The sequence below is a fragment of the Saccopteryx leptura genome, chromosome 2 (genome assembly GCF_036850995.1).
Source record: "Saccopteryx leptura isolate mSacLep1 chromosome 2, mSacLep1_pri_phased_curated, whole genome shotgun sequence".
Taxonomy (NCBI): domain Eukaryota; kingdom Metazoa; phylum Chordata; class Mammalia; order Chiroptera; family Emballonuridae; genus Saccopteryx; species Saccopteryx leptura.
This window is the reverse complement of record NC_089504.1, coordinates 131,275,898-131,295,120: the sequence shown is the minus strand read 5'-3', so window position 1 is coordinate 131,295,120 and position 19,223 is coordinate 131,275,898. Positions and strand designations below refer to the sequence as shown.

At 43.9% G+C, this 19,223-nt stretch overlaps 1 protein-coding gene across 1 annotated transcript; it reads right to left on the bottom strand.

Annotated features, from left to right (window-relative positions):
• Positions 1 to 236: 236 nt before the first annotated feature.
• FAM186A (family with sequence similarity 186 member A) lies at positions 237 to 7,286 on the bottom strand. Its single transcript, XM_066363237.1, is given in 9 exon segments — positions 237 to 487; positions 490 to 685; positions 687 to 1,142; positions 1,144 to 1,196; positions 1,280 to 1,378; positions 1,381 to 1,645; positions 1,648 to 1,758; positions 6,682 to 6,873; positions 7,176 to 7,286. Coding segments are annotated over 9 exon segments (1,734 nt in total).
• Between the last annotated feature and the right edge of the window lie 11,937 nt (positions 7,287 to 19,223).

Genomic DNA, 19,223 nt, shown 5'->3' with positions numbered 1-19,223 from the left:
TGACTTAATTATTATAACATATTTCTCAGAAATTTGTATATAGTGTGCCTATAATTATTTGTAGGATTTTAAATGCTCCCCGACTTCAAAAAGTTTGAGAACCACTGCCATAGACCTTCCATAAGAGAATCGCTTAGAACATCTTATCTGACAAATATATACATATTTATAGGGCAATGAGGAAGGATATTTAAAATCAGGACTAATCAATAAATCTGGACATGTAATAGTTACATCTACCTTGCACACTCGATCAGCTTATAGACAATGTACCTGTACTTGCAGAATAGGTATCCCAGCTGAACTGTGTCTGAATGAAGTGTCTCAATTGTGAGATTCCTAGCTGTTGTGTGTACCTCTGAAGTTTTGTGTGGTCCAAAAGTTTTTGAGGCCTGATTTAAGAGTATCAGGTTCTTCCTCTGAGCCTCCACATCAATAAAATACCTCTGCTCTTTGAGCTTTTGGGGAGAGGAAGGGGGTACCATATCTTGGATTTCTTGGTACTTGAAACTGAGGTCAGTATGCAAGGCTTGTTTATAGGGGAGAATTGGGATTTTCAATCCCATTTAGAAGGTGAAATCTGTGATGTTTTGGGTAGTTGAGTAGTAAGAGAAGGTAATGATGTTACAGGCTTCATGAAAGTAGAAAGGACCCCTTCATCAATGTAAGGGGTTTATAATACTGAGTGTCCCATAATTGGTGAGATACGACTGAAATGTCCTAAATTGTTCCACGGCAAAAGAATCATAGAGTTTCTGGATTTCTTCAGAAGTGTCAGAGACCTCTGATATTTGGAACTTCTTAATGGTGAAAGGGGCTTGAAGTACCTTTAAATTTGGAGCATTGGGATGGACCAGTGCTGATTTGGATTTCAGAGAAGATATAATTGTCACTCTTGCCTTATTTTTCTTAGAGACAGAAGACAAATCTTTCTGGGGCTTTCCAGGGGCTGTGGGGGCCCACACTGTTGGGGGATGCCCATGGGTGGGAGAGCCCCTTAGTGGGAAAGCTTGCCCAGGAAAGGTCCACGATGCCAGGTGCTGCCCAAAGGATAAAAGAACTTGTAGAGAGAGAGACTGCTCACAGGTGGCAGGGAGCTGCTCAGAAGCCCCAGGAACCAAGCGCATCCCAGGAGAGAGAGGATCCCCAGAGACTGGGAATCTGGGAGGATGTGGGTGGAACTCCCATATAAGGGGCTGCTTGGGGAGAAGAGGAACCTTTGATATCAAAGATGACGGGGGAGTCAGAGAGTCCCTGGATATGAGAAACTGTGTAGAACTAAGAAGGGAATCCAGTATAATGGGCTGCCCCAGAGTGGGAGGGGCCCCAGATGTTGGGAGCTTCCCAAGGGTGGGAGGGACCTCAGTGCTAGGAACTACATGGAGGTGGGTTGACCCTTAGAAACCAATGTCTGTTCAGAGGAAGGAAAAGTCTATGGTGCCAAGAGCTTCCTAGGGTTAGAAGAAATCCCCAGTCCTAAGGATTTCCCAGGGGTAAATGAGGCTTGGATAAGAGGAGACATTGATATCTGCAAAGGAGGGGAAGAGACCTCAAATATAGAGGACTTCTTGGCAATAAGAGCAGATGTTGCCAGGAATCGCCTAGTTCTTGATGTAATGGATTATCCAGAGGGGAGAGAAATCTTTTTGATTCTTGAAATGGTTTAAGAGTGGAAGGAGACAATATGGGATACGGCTTAAGAATGTGAGGAGCATTTGGTTTGATGGATTTATCAGTAACAAAAAAAGGTCCCAACTTCTAGGGATTTTAGATCCTACTTAGACATGTGAGTAATACATATGGACTGGGCCTGTCTTGGGATAAGGGTGACTCTCAAAGGTTGGACTTGCTCAGCAGTAAAGGGAGATCCTAAGACATGGGCTTTATCTGAGTGAGATGGGCCCCCAAAGACTCGGTCTGTTCAGGGATAAGAATGACAGCTGATACTCAGGCTTTTGGGGGGATAATGGGGACTCCTAATGCCTGGGCCTGATTCAGAGTGAAAGGAGTGCCAAGCGAGTGAGCCTGTTCATAGGAGGGAGTGACTCCCAATGCTTGCTTCTCATTAAGAGAAAGAGTGTTTGATGCTTCCTAAACCACTTCTGGAGTGATAGAGACCCCCAATTTCCAGGCCTGTTCTGCAGAGAGAGAAGTCTCTAATGCTTGAGCCTGGTCAAAGGTGAGTGGGACCCTCAATACTTGTTCCTTCTCAGGGGTGAAGGTGATACTTACTTCCTGAGCCTGTTCATGGATATTTGTACCCCAAATCTGCGCTTTCTCAGGAGGAGTGAACATCAGTGCCTGTGCCTGATCTGGAAGAAGGTCCTGCAATTCTTCTGTAGCTGTGGTTTGATAGTGACTCCCAGAGTCTTGTCCTGTCCTTGAGTGATAAGAACACCGACCATCCAGGCCTGTTGAGTACTTATAGGGATCTGCATTACACAGCTCTGTTCTGAAGTGAGAGATGCCTTTAGTGCCTGGCTCTGATTAAGGGTGATTAGAGGCCCTGGCCAGTTGGCTCAGTGGTAGAGCATCGGCCTGGCGTGCAGAAGTCCCAGGTTCGATTCCCGGCCAGGGCACACAGGAGAAGCACCCATCTGCTTCTCCACCCCTCCCTCTCTCTTTCCTCTCTGTCTCTCTCTTCCCCTCCCGCAGCCAGGGCTCCATTGGAGCAAAGTTGGCCTGGGCGCTGGGGGTGGCTCTATGGCCTCTGCTTCAGGCGCTAGAATGGCTCTGGATGCAACAGAGCAAGGCCCCAGATGGGCAGAGCATTGCCCCCTGGTGGGTGTGCCGGGTGGACCCCGGTGGGGTGCATGCGGGAGTCTGTCCGACTGCCTCCCCGTTTCCAACTTTAGAAAAATACAAAAAAAAAAAAAGGGTGATTAGAGCTCTCAGTGTCCAGTCTTGTTGGAGAATGAGAGGAGCCCTTAATGCTTGGACTTGTTCATGTGTAAGTGTAACTCTCAAACCCTGGGTTATTCAGGAGTGAGGGTGAACTGCTCAGAGATAAGAATAATGCCTTGAGCCCTGGCTGTTTGGCTCAGTGGTAGAGCATTGGTCCGGCATGTGTAAGTCCTGGGTTCAATTCCTGGTCAGGGCACACAGGAGAAGCGTCCATCTGCTTCTCCACCCTTCTCCCTCTCCTTTCTCTCTTTCTCTTCCCCTCCCTTCCTGCAGCCATGGCTCCATTAGAGTGAGTTGACCCCGGGCACTGAAAATGGCTCCCTGGCCTCCACCTCAGGAACTAAAAAATGGCTCCAGTTACAGTGGAGCAAGGGCCCCAGATAGGCAGAGCATCGCTGCCCAGTGGGCTTGCTAGGTGTATCCCGGTTGGGATGCATGCGTGAGTCTGTCTCTGCCTCCCCTCCTCTCACTAAAAAAAAAAAGAAAGAGTGATGTCCTGGGCCTGGGCCTCCTCTTGAATGAGAGCAATGGAATTTGTGGGAGACTATCCAGAAATAGAAAAGGGCCCAGGTGAGGAAGACTGCATAGAGGAGGGAGGAGTGATTAGTATGGAGTGCTTTTCATCAGCAAGACTCTTTAATGTCTTAAGATTCATGTTCAACTCTTTTCTTTTGTGTAACTGAGCTGCAACTTTCCATAAGTTCTTCCACCTGGGAGACAATGTCACTGAAGACTGGTTTAACATCTTTTCTAGTTCTTCAGAGTTTTCCTCCTTAATCTTCATCTGTTCCTTTGTTTTTTTTTCTGCCACTGGCTTTCATGGTCCTCTACCTTTCTCATTGACTTTTGCTTCTTGAAAGGCAGAAATCATGGGCTGAACTGAAAACATTAGACTAATGTTTTCAAAGAGGAAAATATTATAAAAGTGCCTAGGTGCAAGTCAGCTGAGACCAACAAAGGGTGTCAGCCCCTAAGGGAGGGATAGGCAGGGGTTATATAGAATAATCAAAGGGCCTGGGGAAAAAGTGGTTTCCTCTGTTTGTGGAGTGGAGTGGCACCATAGCTCCTCAAAATCTGTTTGTACCCTGACTCAACTGGCTGCAAGGGGGCATTTGGGCTGGGTTACTAAGTAAACCAGTCCTTCTTCCTCCTCTGGGCCTGCATTGTTCTGGAGATGGCAGCTGAGTAGCCATATTATCTACCATTCCCGTCTTGTTTTAGTATTAAAAAGGGAAAGGGGTGTTGTTCTCTTAAGACTGCTTCAAGCTAAGAAGGGGTGTTATGGACACCTAAGAGAGAAAGCATATACTTGCTGGGCTATTAGTTGGTATTGGTGTGAGGACTAGAGGAAGAATAATTGGCTGACAGTTTTATTGGTGAGAGTCTGGACTTGATTCTGTATGAAGCATATGAAAATCCTGAAAAGACAGGGGCCAAAGAGAAGTATTAATAGGAGGGTTACTAGCAGGCCTATGAAAGGTAATAACCAGATTAATTTTGGCAGAGCCTCCTGTATAGCTGACCAAGCCCTTCTTGGCTGAAAGCTTTGAGCCAGGCTGCATTTTCTAAGATCTTTTGGGTTCTTTCTTCTACCTGTCCTGTGGAGTTGACAGAAAAACAACACCAGGTGTTAGTGATCATACAGACCATCCCTTCTTTGGCCAAGAGAAATATAAGGCTATTCTATTGTCTGTCATTATACAGGCGAGGGAGTCAAGGGAGCATATAAGAAGCTGAGCATTTTCTCTTGTATCCTGTCCTATGGCAGCCATGGTGGCTGTGATGTTTTTTGAAGTTAGAGCATTGTAAGGTGATACTCCCTGATAGGCCGGTAGCAGTAGTGGTCGATATGATTCCTGCGATTATTACCCCAACAGTATGTTTTGACGTATGTTGGGTTAAAGCTGGGGTGTTTATGTTGGGGATTAGGCAAGAACACGTGGATGGGGGTGTTTGCAGAAGTGACACCCAATTTCCTCACAGACCACTATCAATGGTGGAGTTGAGTCACTGTAAGGCAACACTGTGGGAATGCACATTTTGGGGTTGAGGGTCCTTTGTGAGTGGCTATATTAGGTATTCCCAGGAACATAATTCCAGGCAGGAGGCAAAGAAACCATGGGTGGGGGTGTAGGGACCATGGGTTTAGGGAGGAATGATTGAGCTAAGAGAGGGGTAAGGTATTTGTGGAAGAACAGCCCGGATATCTGCTTATGTTTTGTGTTTGATTGGAGCAGAATGTTTCCCAAGCCTTTTGGGCCAGGGTTTGTTTCATGTAGTTGTAGGTCCTCTTACTCTGGTGTCTGGGAATACGAATACATTGTAGGGAAGTGATATTAGCCAACAAGAGAAAGAAAGTAAGGTTCAGGGTCTCACCAGCAGAGCACTAGTGGTGTTAAGGACTGTCCCATTTGGGAGAGAGATATTTACAACACTGTCATGGTCACAGCTGCAGATGGTATATCTTGGAGAATTCATGTGAAAAACATAAGGGGGAGGCATTTGAGGGAGTCCTTGGGCTGGACATAAGGATGAAGTATGTTGCTGTGGAGAATGGCTTGGGTAAGATGTAAGCAAGGGATGGTGGCATTTTTAGAAGTAATATCAAGGATAACATTTGGTGTGGTCAGATTAGCTCTGAAATGGGGGTCTTGTAGTATATCTGAGAGGATTGCAGGGGTGCTTACAAGATACAAAAAATTTCCAGGGGCAGGTTGCTGATGGCATAGCCAGTGGCTCTGGTTAAGGGATGAGAAAATTTGCCTACTAAAGGCCCAGGTGGGCCTGGCCGGTTAGTTCTGTGGTAGAGCATTGGCCTGGCGTGCAGGAGTCCCGGGTTCGGTTCCCGGCCAGGGCACACAGGAGAAGTACCCATCTGCTTCTCCACCCCTCCCCCTCTCTTTCCTCTCTGTCTCTCTCTTCCCCTCCTTCAGCCAGGGCTCCATTGGAGCAAAGTTGGCCCGGGCGCTGGGGGTGGCTCTATGGCCTCTGCCTCAGGCGCTAGAATGGCTCTGGATGCAACAGAGCAACGCCCCAGATGAGCAGAGCATCGCCCCCTGGTGGGTGTGCCGGGTGGATCCCGGTAGGGCGCATGCGGGAGTCTGTTTAACTGCCTCCCTGTTTCCAACTTCAGAAAAATACAAACAAACAAACAAAGGCCCAGGTGGTCCTATACATAGTGTTATTGAACCACTGGGGAAGGTTAGAGGCTGATGTGGCAAGGAGAGATAGGGTGAGGGGAGTACAAAGAAATGAAGTCATAGACAATGATCAACAAAATTTAGGCCCATGGGAATACCCATATTTCCTCATGTATAAGATGTTCCCATATATAAGATGCACCTTAATTTTGGGGCCCAAAATTTAAAAAAATATACTACATAAAGTTATTGAACTCAAGTTTTATTCATCATAAAATTCATATAGCTCCTCATTACTGTCAAAACTCCCATCTTTTAGCTTGTCCTCATCTGTGTCTGATGATGAATCACTGTCTTCAGTTCCATCTATGGCATTGAAATGTGACAACCACTGTATAAGATGCACCCAGATTTTAGACCCCAAATTTTTTGAAAATGGATGCGTCTTATACATGGGGAAATATGGTATGCAGGATCTCGCCAACCAGAGATAAAAATAAAGGAAGAAAAAGATGAGTAGGGTCAACAACCAGAGAGAATGTTTTAACGCATCTTGGCTAACCATTTGAGGTTGGACAAGTTATGGTGGATCTTCCTCCTGTATTCAGGTCAGTCGAACGGAAGTTGGTGAAGTTACCTGAGACTTCCAGAGTTTGCTCTCATGAGGAACTACCTTGACCTGTGTGTGATGGATCCAGTGGGGTAGCTCTTGAACATGAACAGCAATAGGTGTACTGAGAATGACTGTATGCAGTCCTGTCCACTTGGGTTGTAGCTTGTCTCTGGGTCCTGGCTGTCTGATGAACACCTGGGTGTCAGCAATACAGTCCTATGCAAAAGTAGAATTGAGAGTGGGGGATGGCATACTCTGATCAGCAGCCTCCTGAAGGAGGTTGTAGGTGAGGAGTATAGAGGGAAGGTAATCCCCTAATGGTTCAGGGTCGCGGGTTGGGGGTGGCTATAGTGGGAAGGTACAGCTGCACATGAGTTCAAAGGGGCTGTAAAAGGTGGGAGCCCTAGGAGTGGCTCTCATTTGCATGAGGGCCATGGGTAGATTGGTAGTCCAGGATGACTTGGTCTTTTGAGACAGTTCAGTTAATTGAGACTTAATGACGGATTAGCCTTCTCTACCTTTCCTGAAGACTGAGGCCAGTGTGGAGTGTTTAAGAACCATTTGATGCCTAAGGCTTGGGAGACCTGCTGAGAGACTCTGAGAGATTCAGCTGACAAAGGCAGGTCCATTGTCTGACTGGATAGAGTAAGGAAGACTAAATTGGGGGATAATATGTTTCGGGGGATGCCTTAGTGACTATGTCTGCCCATTTTGAGGCTGTTGGAATGGCCTCAACCCATTTTGAGAAGGTATCAACAAAAACTAATAAGTAGCTAACTTCTTGTCAAAGAAGGGCATGTGGGTGAAATCGACCTGGCCAGGAATGTGTCCTCAAGCCTGATGGGTGGGGAAGGGGAGAGGTTTGGGATTGACCTGAGGGGAGACAGATTAGCAAATTTTACAGGCTTTAGTTATGCCCAGCAGGCAGTCTGACAGCTGTTGGCAGGTGAGGACAGGCCTTAATAGCTGAAGGAGTGATTTGTACCCAACATGAAACGAGTTAAACGAGTTATGTAGAGACTGCAAAACAGCGGTGGCCTGGGCCTCAGGTAGAATAAAGCGGCCATCTTGTAGGAACCACTGACCCTGTCTTGTGAGCCCCTTTGCAGTATATTCTGCCTGTTCTTCCAAGGTATAGAAAGGGGAAAATGAGGCTAGGGAGAGGAACTGGCCCTGGAGCAGCTCGAGGGTGGCCTGCTTGGATGTCCTGTCCATGAAGTTATTGCTGGCTGCAGTGGGGTTGCTGGGAGCCTGGTGACCACGGCAGTGGATGACAGCCATGGCCTGAGGGAGGTGGGCTGCCCTAAGCCATTGGGCAATTAATTTTCCATTGATGATAACAGTGTTTTTTGTGGTTAGGAAGCTGTGTTCAGACCAGATAGCTGCATGTGAATGGAGGATATGGAAAGCATATCTAGAATCTGTAAATGTTAACTTTTTTTCCCCTGCTGCTAAGGTGAGGGCCCTGGTAAAGACTATAAACTCAGCCTTCTGTGAGGTGGTCCCAGTAGTGAGGAGGAAAGCTTCAGTCACTTTTGTGCTACAGACAATAGAATAACCAGCACACAGCATTCTCCCTTGTATAAGTAGGAGCTTCCATCAATGAACCAACTCTGATCTGCCTTGGTTAGAGGGATGTCTGTCAGATGGGTTGGAGTGACACCCCAGCTCCTCAAAGTCTGTACCCTGACTCAACTGGTTGCAAGGGGGGATTTGGGCCAGGTTACTAAGCAAGCCAGTCCTTCTTCCTCCTCGGGCCTGCATTGTTCTCGAGATGGCAGCTGAGTAGTCATTTTATCTATTAAAAGCATGGGCTGTTGTAGGTAGCTTTATCACTGTTTTTTTCCCCCCAAGATTTCCAGAGAGTACTTCTAGATCAGGGGTTGGGAACCTATGGCTCACGAGCCAGATGTGGCTCTTTTGATGGCTGCATCTGGCTCGCAGACAGATCTTTAATAAAAAAAAATAACATTAAAAATATAAAACATTCTCATGTATTATAATTCATTCATTTCCTACCGTTCACATTCATGGTTGCGGGTGGCTGGAGCCAATCACAGCTGTCCTCTGGGACAACACCAAATTTTTATTGGATAATGCGTAGTGTACATGGGTTGTTGTATGGCTTTCACGGAATTACATTTTAAAATATGTGGCGTTCATAGGCTCTCTCAGCCAAAAAGTTTCCTGACCCTTGCTCTAGATGCTAGAAAAAAAACAAAAACATAGGCCTGACCTGTGGTGGCGCAGTGGATAAAGCGTTGACCTGGAAATGTTGAGGTTGCCGGTTCAAAACCCTGGGCTTGCCTGGTCAAGGCACATATGGGAGCTGATGCTTCCAGCTCCTCCCCCTTCTCTCTCTCTGTCTCTCCTCTCTCTCCCTCTCTCTCTCTCTCTCTCTCCTCTCTAAAAATGAATTTAAAAAACCCCAAAAACCTAAAACACAAAATGAAGAGATTACTTTTCATCTTTTTTGTTGTATTCTATCTATGTTTAAGCCTAAGAAAGTTATCATATCCTTTACAGATAGCTGAAGGGAACAAGTATGCTTATAATTACTCATTAAATACAGCATATCAATAAAGAGATGGAAATTAGAAAAACCAAGTGGAAAGAAATGGAGCTAAATAGTATAATAACTAAAATGAAAAATTAGCCAAAATGGCTCAACAGTAGATTTGAACTAATAGAAGACAGTAACAAGCAAACTTGATGCTAGCTTAGTAGCAGAGGCAGATTTAAGGCAGGCACACCAGGTGCACGTCCTGGGCCCTGACTTCTGAAGGGACCCGCAAAATCCGAACTTTATACTTTTTTCTAATGACACCAAGTTTGGTTTCATATGTGTATTATTTTTTCTTTTATTTATTTATTTATTTTACAGAGAGAGAGAGAGAGTCAGAGAGAGGGATAGATAGGGACAGACAGACAGGAATGGAGAGAGATGAGAAGCATCAATCATCAGTTGCAACACTTTAGTTGTTCATTGATTGCTTTCTCATATGTGCCTTGATCGCGGGCCTTCAGCAGACCGAGTAACCCCTTGCTCAAGCCAGCGACCTTGGGTCCAAGCTGGTGAGCTTTGCTCAAACCAGATGAGCCCGCGCTCAAGCTGGTGACCTTGGGGTCTCGTACCTGGGTCATCAGCATCCCAGTCCAATGCTCTATCCATTGCGCCACCGCCTGGTCTGGCTCATATGTGCAATTTTAACATTAATAATACATAATATTTTTTATTTATTTAAAAATATAGTTAACATGTATTTTTATTTTCCCAGTCTCTCTCTCTCTTTTTTTAAGGGGCCCAATATTTTCTTCTGCTCCTGGGGCCTCAACTGACCTTAATCCGCCTCTGGTTAGTAGAAATTGTCTAATTTGAAGAACAGTGAGGAGAAAGGATAGAGAAAATGAACAAAGTCTCAGAGACTTATGAAACACCATTAAGCATTATATATATATCATATATATCAATATTATATATATATATATTTTTTTTTTTAAATGAGAGAAAGGGGAGGCAGAGACAGACTCATTCATGCACCCAGACCTGGATCCACCCAAGAAGCCCACTAGGGGCGATGCTCTGCCCATCTGGGGCCCTTGCTTCCTTGCAACTGGAGCCATTTTTTAGAGCCTGAGGCGGAGGCCATGGAGCCATCCTCAGCGTCTGGGGTCAACTTGCACCAATCAAGCCATGGCTGCAGGAGAGGAGGAGAACAGAGAGATAGAGAAAGAGAGAAGTGAGAAGGGTGGGGTGGGGTGGAGAAGTGGATGGGCACTTCTCCTATGTACCCTGGCCGGGAATCGAGTCCAAGACATCCAGACACCAGGCCGACACCTACCACTGAGCAAACTGGCCAGGACCTCCATTAAGCATATTGATGTACAACTAATGAAAGACCCAGAAGAAGAGGAGAGAGGAACATTAAAAATATTTAAAGAAATAGTGGCCAGATCATCCCAAATTTAACGTAAAACATTAATCTATATGTTCAAGAAGTTCAACAACTTCTAAGTAGGAAAACACAAAATAATCCATACCTAGGCATATTATAGTCAAATCATTGAAAGCCAGACAGAGAATCTTTGAAGTAAAATGTGAAATGGGCCCTGGCTGGTTGGCTCAGTGGTAGAGCATCAGCCTGGTGTGTGGAAGTCCCGAGTTTGATTCCTGGCCAGGGCACATAGGAGAAACACTCACCTGCTTCTCCACCCTCCCTGCTCTTCTTCCTCTCTATCTCTCTCTTTCCCTCCCGCAGCCACGGCTCCATGGGAGCAAAGTTGGCCCAGGCGCTGAAGATGGCTCCATGGCCTCTGCCTCAGGCACTAGAATGGCTTAGGCTGCAATGGAGCAACACCCCAGATGGGCAGAGCATTGCTCCCTAGTGGGCATGCCAGGTGGATCCCGGTCAGGTGCATGCAGGAGTCTGTCTCTCTGCCTCCCTGCTTTCACTTCAGAAAAATACAAAAAAAAAAGTGAAATGACTTATCATAATCAAAAGTGATTCATCAAGTACAGCAGGGAACCATAGCTCACTCTTTTGTGTGTGTGTGTGTGTGTGTGTGTGTGTGTGTGTGTTTGTATTTTTCTGAAGCTGGAAACAGGGAGAGACAGTCAGACAGACTCCCACATGCGCCCGACCGGGATCCACCCGTCACGCCCTCCAGGGGGCGACGCTCTGCCCACCAGGGGGCGATGCTCTGCCCCTCCGGGGCGTCGCTCTGTTGCGACCAGAGCCACTCTAGCGCCTGGGGCAGAGGCCAAGGAGCCATCCCCAGCGCCCGGGCTATCTTTGCTCCAATGGAGCCTTGGCTGCGGGAGGGGAAGAGAGAGACAGAGAGGAAGGAGAGGGGGAGGGGTGGAGAAGCAGATGGGCGTTCCTCCTGTGTGCCCAGGCCGGGAATCGAACCCGGGACTTCTGCACACCAGGCCGATGCTCTACCACTGAGCCAACCGGCCAGGGCTGCTCACTCTTTATCAGAAACAGTAGAGGCCAAGAAGCAGTGAGATGATATATTTGAAGTGCTGAAAGAATTTACTGCTAAACAAAATTTTTACATCCTGAAAAACTATTTAAAAAATGAATGTAAGGCAACCATTCCCTGAAATAATACTCTTTTCAAAGTAGCATGCATGTACAATTTTTATTTAAAAAAAATAAATGTAAGAAATAAAATATATAGATGGCAAGTAAGCATATGAAAAGATGCTCAATATCATCTGTCATTAGAGAATTGCAAATTACAACAATGAGGTATTGTTACACACTTATTAAAAGAGCTGCAATTCAGCCTGACCAGGCAGTGGCGCAGTGGATAAAGCGTCGGATTGGGATGCCAAGGACCCAGGTTCAAGACCCTAAAGTCGCCAGCTTGAGCGCAGGCTCATCTGGTTTGAGCAAAAGCTCACCAGCTTGAACCCATGGTCGCTGTCGCAAGCAAGGGGTTACTCAGTCTGCTGAAGGCCTGCGGTCAAGGCACATATGAGAAAGCAATCAATGAACAACTAAGGTGTCGCAATGCGCAATGAAAAACTAATGATTGATGCTTCTCATCTCTCTGTTCCTGTCTGTCTATCCCTCTCTCTGACTCTCTCTGTCGCTGTAAAAAAAAAAAAAAAAAAAAAAAGCTACAATTCAAAAACTTGAAAATACCAAATATTGACAAGGAAATTGAGCAACATGAACTCTTGCTTATTACTGGTGGGATTAAGAAATGGTACAGCTACTTGGGAAGACAGTTTGACAGTTTTTTTTACAAAGTTACTTACAAATGTATTCTTAGATGATTCAGTAATCATGCTCCTAGGTAGTTACCCAACTAATTTGAAAACTTATGTCCACATACACACAAAAAAACCCTGCATGAGAATATTTATAACAACTTTATTTATTTTAGTGTGTATGTGCACAAGAAGAGAGACAGACAGGAGAGAGATGAGAGGCATCAACTTATAGTTATAGCACTGTGGCACTTTAGTTGTTCATTGATTGCTTCTCATACATGCCCTGACAGGGGGTGGGGGGGCTTCAGCAAAGCCAGTGACCCCTTGCTCAAGCCAGCAACCTTGGGATCATGTCCATGATCCCTTACTCAAGCTGGCAACCTCAGGGTTTTGAACTGAGACCTCAGCATCTCAGATTGACACTCTATCCACTGTGCCACCACCAGTCAGGACAACTTTATTATTTTGTAAAAATTGATTTTAGAGAGAGGAAAAGAGAGAGAAAAAAAAATCAATGTGTTCTTCCACTTATTTATGCATTCATTGATTATTTCTTGTACGTGCGTTGACTGGGGATCAAACCTGCAACCTTGGTGTATGGGGACAACTCTAACCAACTGAGCTACCAGGCCAGGGCCAGCAACTTTATTCTTAAACATGAAAACCTAGACGTGCCCAAAATGTCCTTCAATATGCAGATAAACAAACTGTGGTACATCTATACAATGGAACATTATTCAGCAATAAAAAGAAATGTTATCAATCCACAAAAAAATATGGAGGAACCTTAAATGGTGTATTGCTAAGTGGTAGAAACCAGTCTGAAAAAACTACATACTGCATGGTTCCAATTATATGATGTTCTTGAAAAACATTTTAAAAATCAGTGGTTGCCAAGTACTTGGGGAGAGAAGGAAAAGATAAATAGGTGAGACACATGATTTTTAGGAAGGACAAACTATTCTGTATGATACTGTAATGGTGGATACATGATAGTATACAATTGTCAAGCCCCATAGAACTCTAGAGCACAAAGAGCGAAATAATGTATGCTTTTTTAAAAAATAATCATTTAGGAAGTCAGGGAATCCCAGGAAAAAATACAAACTGTGATAAGAGAATCTAACTGTATTAGAAATATATGACACAACTTCATTGAAAGGAATGGGGGGGGGGGGGATTGCTGACCTAAGTAACTGGAAATGAATGGAGCCTGTAAGTCTAAAGGCAAATGGAGCTGCACATAGGAGAGATGACGTCAGAGTAATGGCGCAGTAGGAAGCGACACCAATAAATCTCCCCCAAAACTCAACAAGATCTTCAACCAGAAACAGAAAAACCTATCCTTGGAGCCTCCAGATGTTTCGCAATGCACCCGAAGGTATGGTCGAGCAAAAAATTGGCTAAATATATAATCAAACCCCGAAGGAAATAGGGAGTAAGAAATGCTCCGCCTTCCTCATTAACCTAAATAGGGCTGCTTTCACTGGGATCGGAGAGTATAGAAACTAAGGCGGGCAAAGGGGGTGAATAGATCCAGGCCGCGGCACAAACAGCCGAACCAGGCTTTGGCACGGAGATCCAAGCCAAAGAAAAACTGTGCCTGTGGCAACCCAGTCAATACAAGCTAACACTCGCACCAAACCCAGACAAAGAAAGACAACTGGGGCAGCCATTTTCCCCGATCTCCTGGTCAGCACGCGCAGATAGTGGGCGAGAGATTCCTTCGAAAACCCCGGGAGTGGGCACCCGTGTTATCTCACAGAGAGGCAGAGTCAGAGGCCTTTGTGTGGGCCGAAAGCAGAATCTCCGGGCCGCCCCAGCGCCCTGAAAAAGCTGCACAAGGGGAGGGATCGAGAGCCAATTCCAACGCTGGAACTTTTCCGTGCGGGCGGGGGTTTCACTCAAAGTGTGAGGCGGCCGGCCTGATATCCTGGTCTGCACACAGATAGTGAGTGAGAGTTTCCTCCAAGTGCCCTGGGAGTGGGCGCCCACCTGTGTTACTGGACAGAGTGGCAGAGACAGAGGTCTTTGAGTGGGCGGAAGCCCCGCCTGATTATGCTAGCAGCTCTGACTGACTGAGCCTTACCCAGAGCCCTGTGCTGAGTGGGAATAGAGTGGGGAGTTGCCAGCTCTTTGAGCCTCTTACTATCCAGGCAGAGGCAGCAGCAACCCCATAGCTGGATTATCAGGCTACTAATTGAGGAAGGAAAGACTAGGAGAGAGGCTCCAGGAACACGGACTCTCTCACTGTCAGAGCCTATAAATGCTAATGAACCTCGACTGCGAACGAGACTGAAGCACAATACATGACATCACCATAGAGACTTATCAACTGCAAACCTCTACCTGAGCGTGCCAAAGGGGCAGAATCCGGGGTACAGAGTCACCGACCAGGAAGAGGGAGAGAAAAGAAAAAGCAAGAAGATAACCTCTCAAAATCAAGAATAATCCGCAGACTTTATAACCTATCCCATTTTATTATATTTGTTCGTTTGTTTATCTTATCTTCATTCTTGATTTTTTTTTTCTCCTCCAATTTGGTTGTTTAACTCTATGCTGGTCTTACTCTCTCCTCTCCTTGAACTACACTGCCCATAAGTGTTACATCTCCCATGATCTTTTCTTTCCTCTTCCTTTCTCTCTTTGAAGGTTGCACTCCAAAACCCTTAACTCTCTCTCTCTCTCTCCTCTTTTTTATTTTTTCTTATTTTAGTGGTACCCTCTTTTTTTCTCTCTCTCTCTTTCTTTTCTCCCTCTATATTAGTTTCTTCCTTTCTCCTTTACGTCTCCTCTCATTCAGACCTCGATAATGAACAAATTATCTTATTTGGGACTCAAACTTATGTTTGTGGCATTTTGGGGGGTTTTTACTTCACCTTTTTAACTCACTAGCAGTGCTCCCATCCCTGTCTCTCCATTTTATCTAGTTCTTGTTCCACTAAATACAATAGTAATTTTTTAATTTGTCCCCCCATTTTCCTGTTTCCCTCTTATTCCTCTCATCATAACTCTTAGTCAACCAACACCTAAAAGCAAATCATTTTATTCTTGACCCAAATTTTTTCCTTATTTGCTTTTTGTGGGTCCATACCCCCCCTTTTTTCCCCCCTTTATTACTTCTCCCCAATTCAGGCCCTCCATTACAAGCATTGTTTGTTCTATTTAGTACAATATAATTCACAGTTCACCACAAGATTTTCTCAAGAAAGAGGGGAGAGGAGAGGAGAGGAAAAAAGGAGGGGGGAGAATAATTTCCTTTTTTTTAATTTTAATTTTATTTTATTTTTATTTATTTAATTATTAATTTTTTAAAAAAAACAACTCTTCGATTTTTTATTTTTTTAACTTTTTATTCTTTATTAAATCTCATTAATACTATCAACAAAACCACCCTCAGATGCCATTAAGGAAGAGAAAATCGAATATCATGGATATAAAAGAAAGAGAGGTAACACAGATAGATGAGGAAAAATCTATGGAGAAAAAATTTAATATATTGGAAACCTTGGAGTTAAATGACAGAGAATTTAAAATAGAAATCCTAAAAATACTCAGAGATATACAAGAAAACACAGAAAGGCAATTTAGGGAGCTCAGAAAACAACTCAATGAACACAAAGAATATATTTCCAAGGAAATTGAAACTATAAAAACAAATCAAACAGAGATGAAAACTCAATTCACGAGCTGAAAAACGAGGTAACAAGCTTAGCTAATAGAACAGGCCAGATAGAAGGTAGGATTAGTGAAATAGAAGACAAGCAACTTGAGGCACAACAGAGAGAAGAAGAAAGAGACTCAAAAATTTTTAAAAAAATGAAATAGCCCTACAGAAATTATCTGACTCCATCAAAAAGAATAACATAAGAATAATAGGTATATCAGAGGGAGAAGAGAGAGAAAATGGAATGGAGAACATACTCAAACAAATAATAGATGAGAATTTCCCAAGCCTGTGGAAAGAACTAAAGCCTCAAATTCAAGAAGCAAACAGAACTCTGAGTTTTCTTAACCCCAAAAAACCTACTCCAAGGCACATCATAATGAAATTGGCACAAACCAATGGCAAAGAAAAAATTCTCAAGGCAGCCAGGGAAAAGAAGAATACAACATATAAAGGAAGGCCCATTAGATTATGATCAGATTTCTCAACAGAAACTCTACAAGCTATAAGAGAGTGGACCCCAATATGTAAAGTCCTGAAAGAGCGGGGCTGCACATAAGTACTGTACTCTAGCTGACAAGTTGTTTCCCATGGGGGTATGGGTTAATAATCTGATACTGCTATACCTGTATACTGGAATTCAACATTTAAATAAGTAGATGGCAGATGGTAGGAGTAGGTTTCTCACTGTTTGAATGGGAATTTACAGATAAGAAAGGGAAGGGAGCTACAATGATATGGATTAGAGACATCAATAGAACTCATGTTTAGCTTAATGTAGTTATAGATGATTATATGGGTAAATATTTATAAATATGTGTATATTCATAGCTTTGAACACATACTCTCTTTTTTTTTTTGCTGTCAGATGAGAGGGCCAAACAGAAATTACACCCCCGTAGTAATGAGCAAATCTAGCAGCCAAACCTTGGTTTTTAATAGTATTCTCTAATAAAAAGAACTAGAACTCTTAGAAAAATGAAAAATTCTAGAACTGGGGCAGGAAATATTCAAGATGAACTTGAATTATCTTGTAGTGATAGAAAGTAAGAAAGTACTAAAAAAAATAAAAGTTAAAAAAACCCACGGTATTAATGGGGATATGTCCAAGGGGCACAGAAACCAACTGAAAGAGGTCCTGATGGTCAAAGCTAGAATAACTTGAGGAAGAAAATAAAGTAATATTAGATTATAACCAAAGGTATAAAGTAAATATATGTGAGTTCTTTTTGATATAAATTAAAAATTGAAAAAATAATAAATGGGTACAAGAGACAGATTCTTGTACATAAGAACTTCAAATAATTAATGTAGCTATTTCACTCTAAAGGAGTGGGTTCCACATATAGACTTCCTTTTAAAAAGCACAGACTATAAATTGAGGAAATAGTGTAACTTTACAGTGAAGAAATTTGAAAAGCATTTAGCTAAGTGATCAATGTCAACATTAAGTCACAAATCATTTGATAATATATACCCTTGAAATAATATGATGATGATAATAGTTTACCTCTGTTATTTTTCTCTCCCAAGCCAATAACCCCAAGATAAACATGAGAAAAATATCACACAAGTTCCAATAGAGGGGAATCTTAAAATATTCCTGACTAATGCTCCTCAAAATTGTCAGGAACATAAAACACAAGGAAACGTTCAAGAAACTCACAGCTGCCTCACCAGGCAGTGGTACAGTGGATAGAGCGTCAGCCTGGTTGCTGGCTTGAGTGTGCGATCATAGACATGACCCCATGGTCGTTGGCCTGAACCCAAAGTCTCTGACTTGAGCAAGGGGTCACTCACTCTGCTGCAGCCCTCCATCAAGGCACATATGAAAAAGCAAGCAATGAACAACTGAGGAGCCACAATGAGGAATTGATGCTTCTCATTCCTCTCCCTTCCTGCCTGTCTGTCCCTGTCTGTTTCTCTCTCTGTCTCTCTTGAGAAAAAAAAAAAAAACCCAGAAAGAAACTCACAGCAAGAAAGCCTAAGGAGACATGACTAAATATAATCAGGTACCCTAGATAGGATCCTGAAACAGAAAAAGAACATTAGGTAAAAATGAGGAATTTTCAATATATTATGAACTTTAGTAAATAATATATCAGCATTGATTTGTTAATTATAATGTGTATCGGCCTGACCTGTGGTGGCGCAGTGGATAAAGCATCAACCTGGAAATGCTGAGGTCACCGGTTCGAAACCCTGGGCTTGCCTGGTCAAGGCACATATGGGAGTTGATGTTTTCAGCTCCTCCCCCATCTCTCTCTCCTCTCTCTCTCTCTCTCTCTCTCTCTCTGTCTGTCTCTCTCTCCCCTCTCTAAAATGAATAAATAAAAAAAAATAATGTGTATCGTACTGATCTAAGATATTAATAACAGCAAAAACTATAGGGAGATATTTAGAACTCTGTGTTATATTTTCAATTTTTCCCTAAATCTAAAGCTGCCTTTACAGATAGTCTCTTAAGGCCCTGGCCAGCTGGCTCAGTGGATAGAGCATTGGCCTGATGTATAGATATCCTGGGTTCGATTCCCAGTCAGAGCACACAGGAGAAGTGACCAGCTGCTTCTCTTCCCTTCTCTCTCTCCCATTTCTCCCTCTCCCCACCTACCTCTGCAGCCAGTGGCTCCATTGGTTCAAACATTGCCCCCTGGGTGCTGAGAATAGCTCAGTTATTTCGACCATGTCCCCAGAGGGTAGTTGCCAGGTGGATCCTGGTCAGGGTGCATACAAGAGTATGTCTCACCATCTCCCCTCTAGCACTTAAAAAAAGGTCTCTTAAAATATGATGGTGTGACCTTGGCTGGTTGGTGCAGTGTTAGAGCATTGGCCTGGCATGTGGTTGTCCCAAGTTCTATTCCCAGTCAGTGCACACAGGAGGAGCAACCATCTGCTTCTCTACAACTCTTCCTCTTCCTTCTCTCTCTCTATCTCTTCTTCTCCCACAGCCATGGCTCAGTTGGAACAAGTTGGCCTTGGGTGCTGAGGATGGCTCCATGGCCTTGCCTCAAGTGCTAACATAGCTTGGTTGCTGAGCAAACAGAGCAATGGCCCCAGGTGGGCAGAGCATCTCTGCTTCCCCTTCTAACTTAAGAAAAAATAAAATAAAATAATAAAATATGAAGGTGAAATAAAGGTATTCAAAGATAAGCCGACTGAAGGAATTTTGCTAGT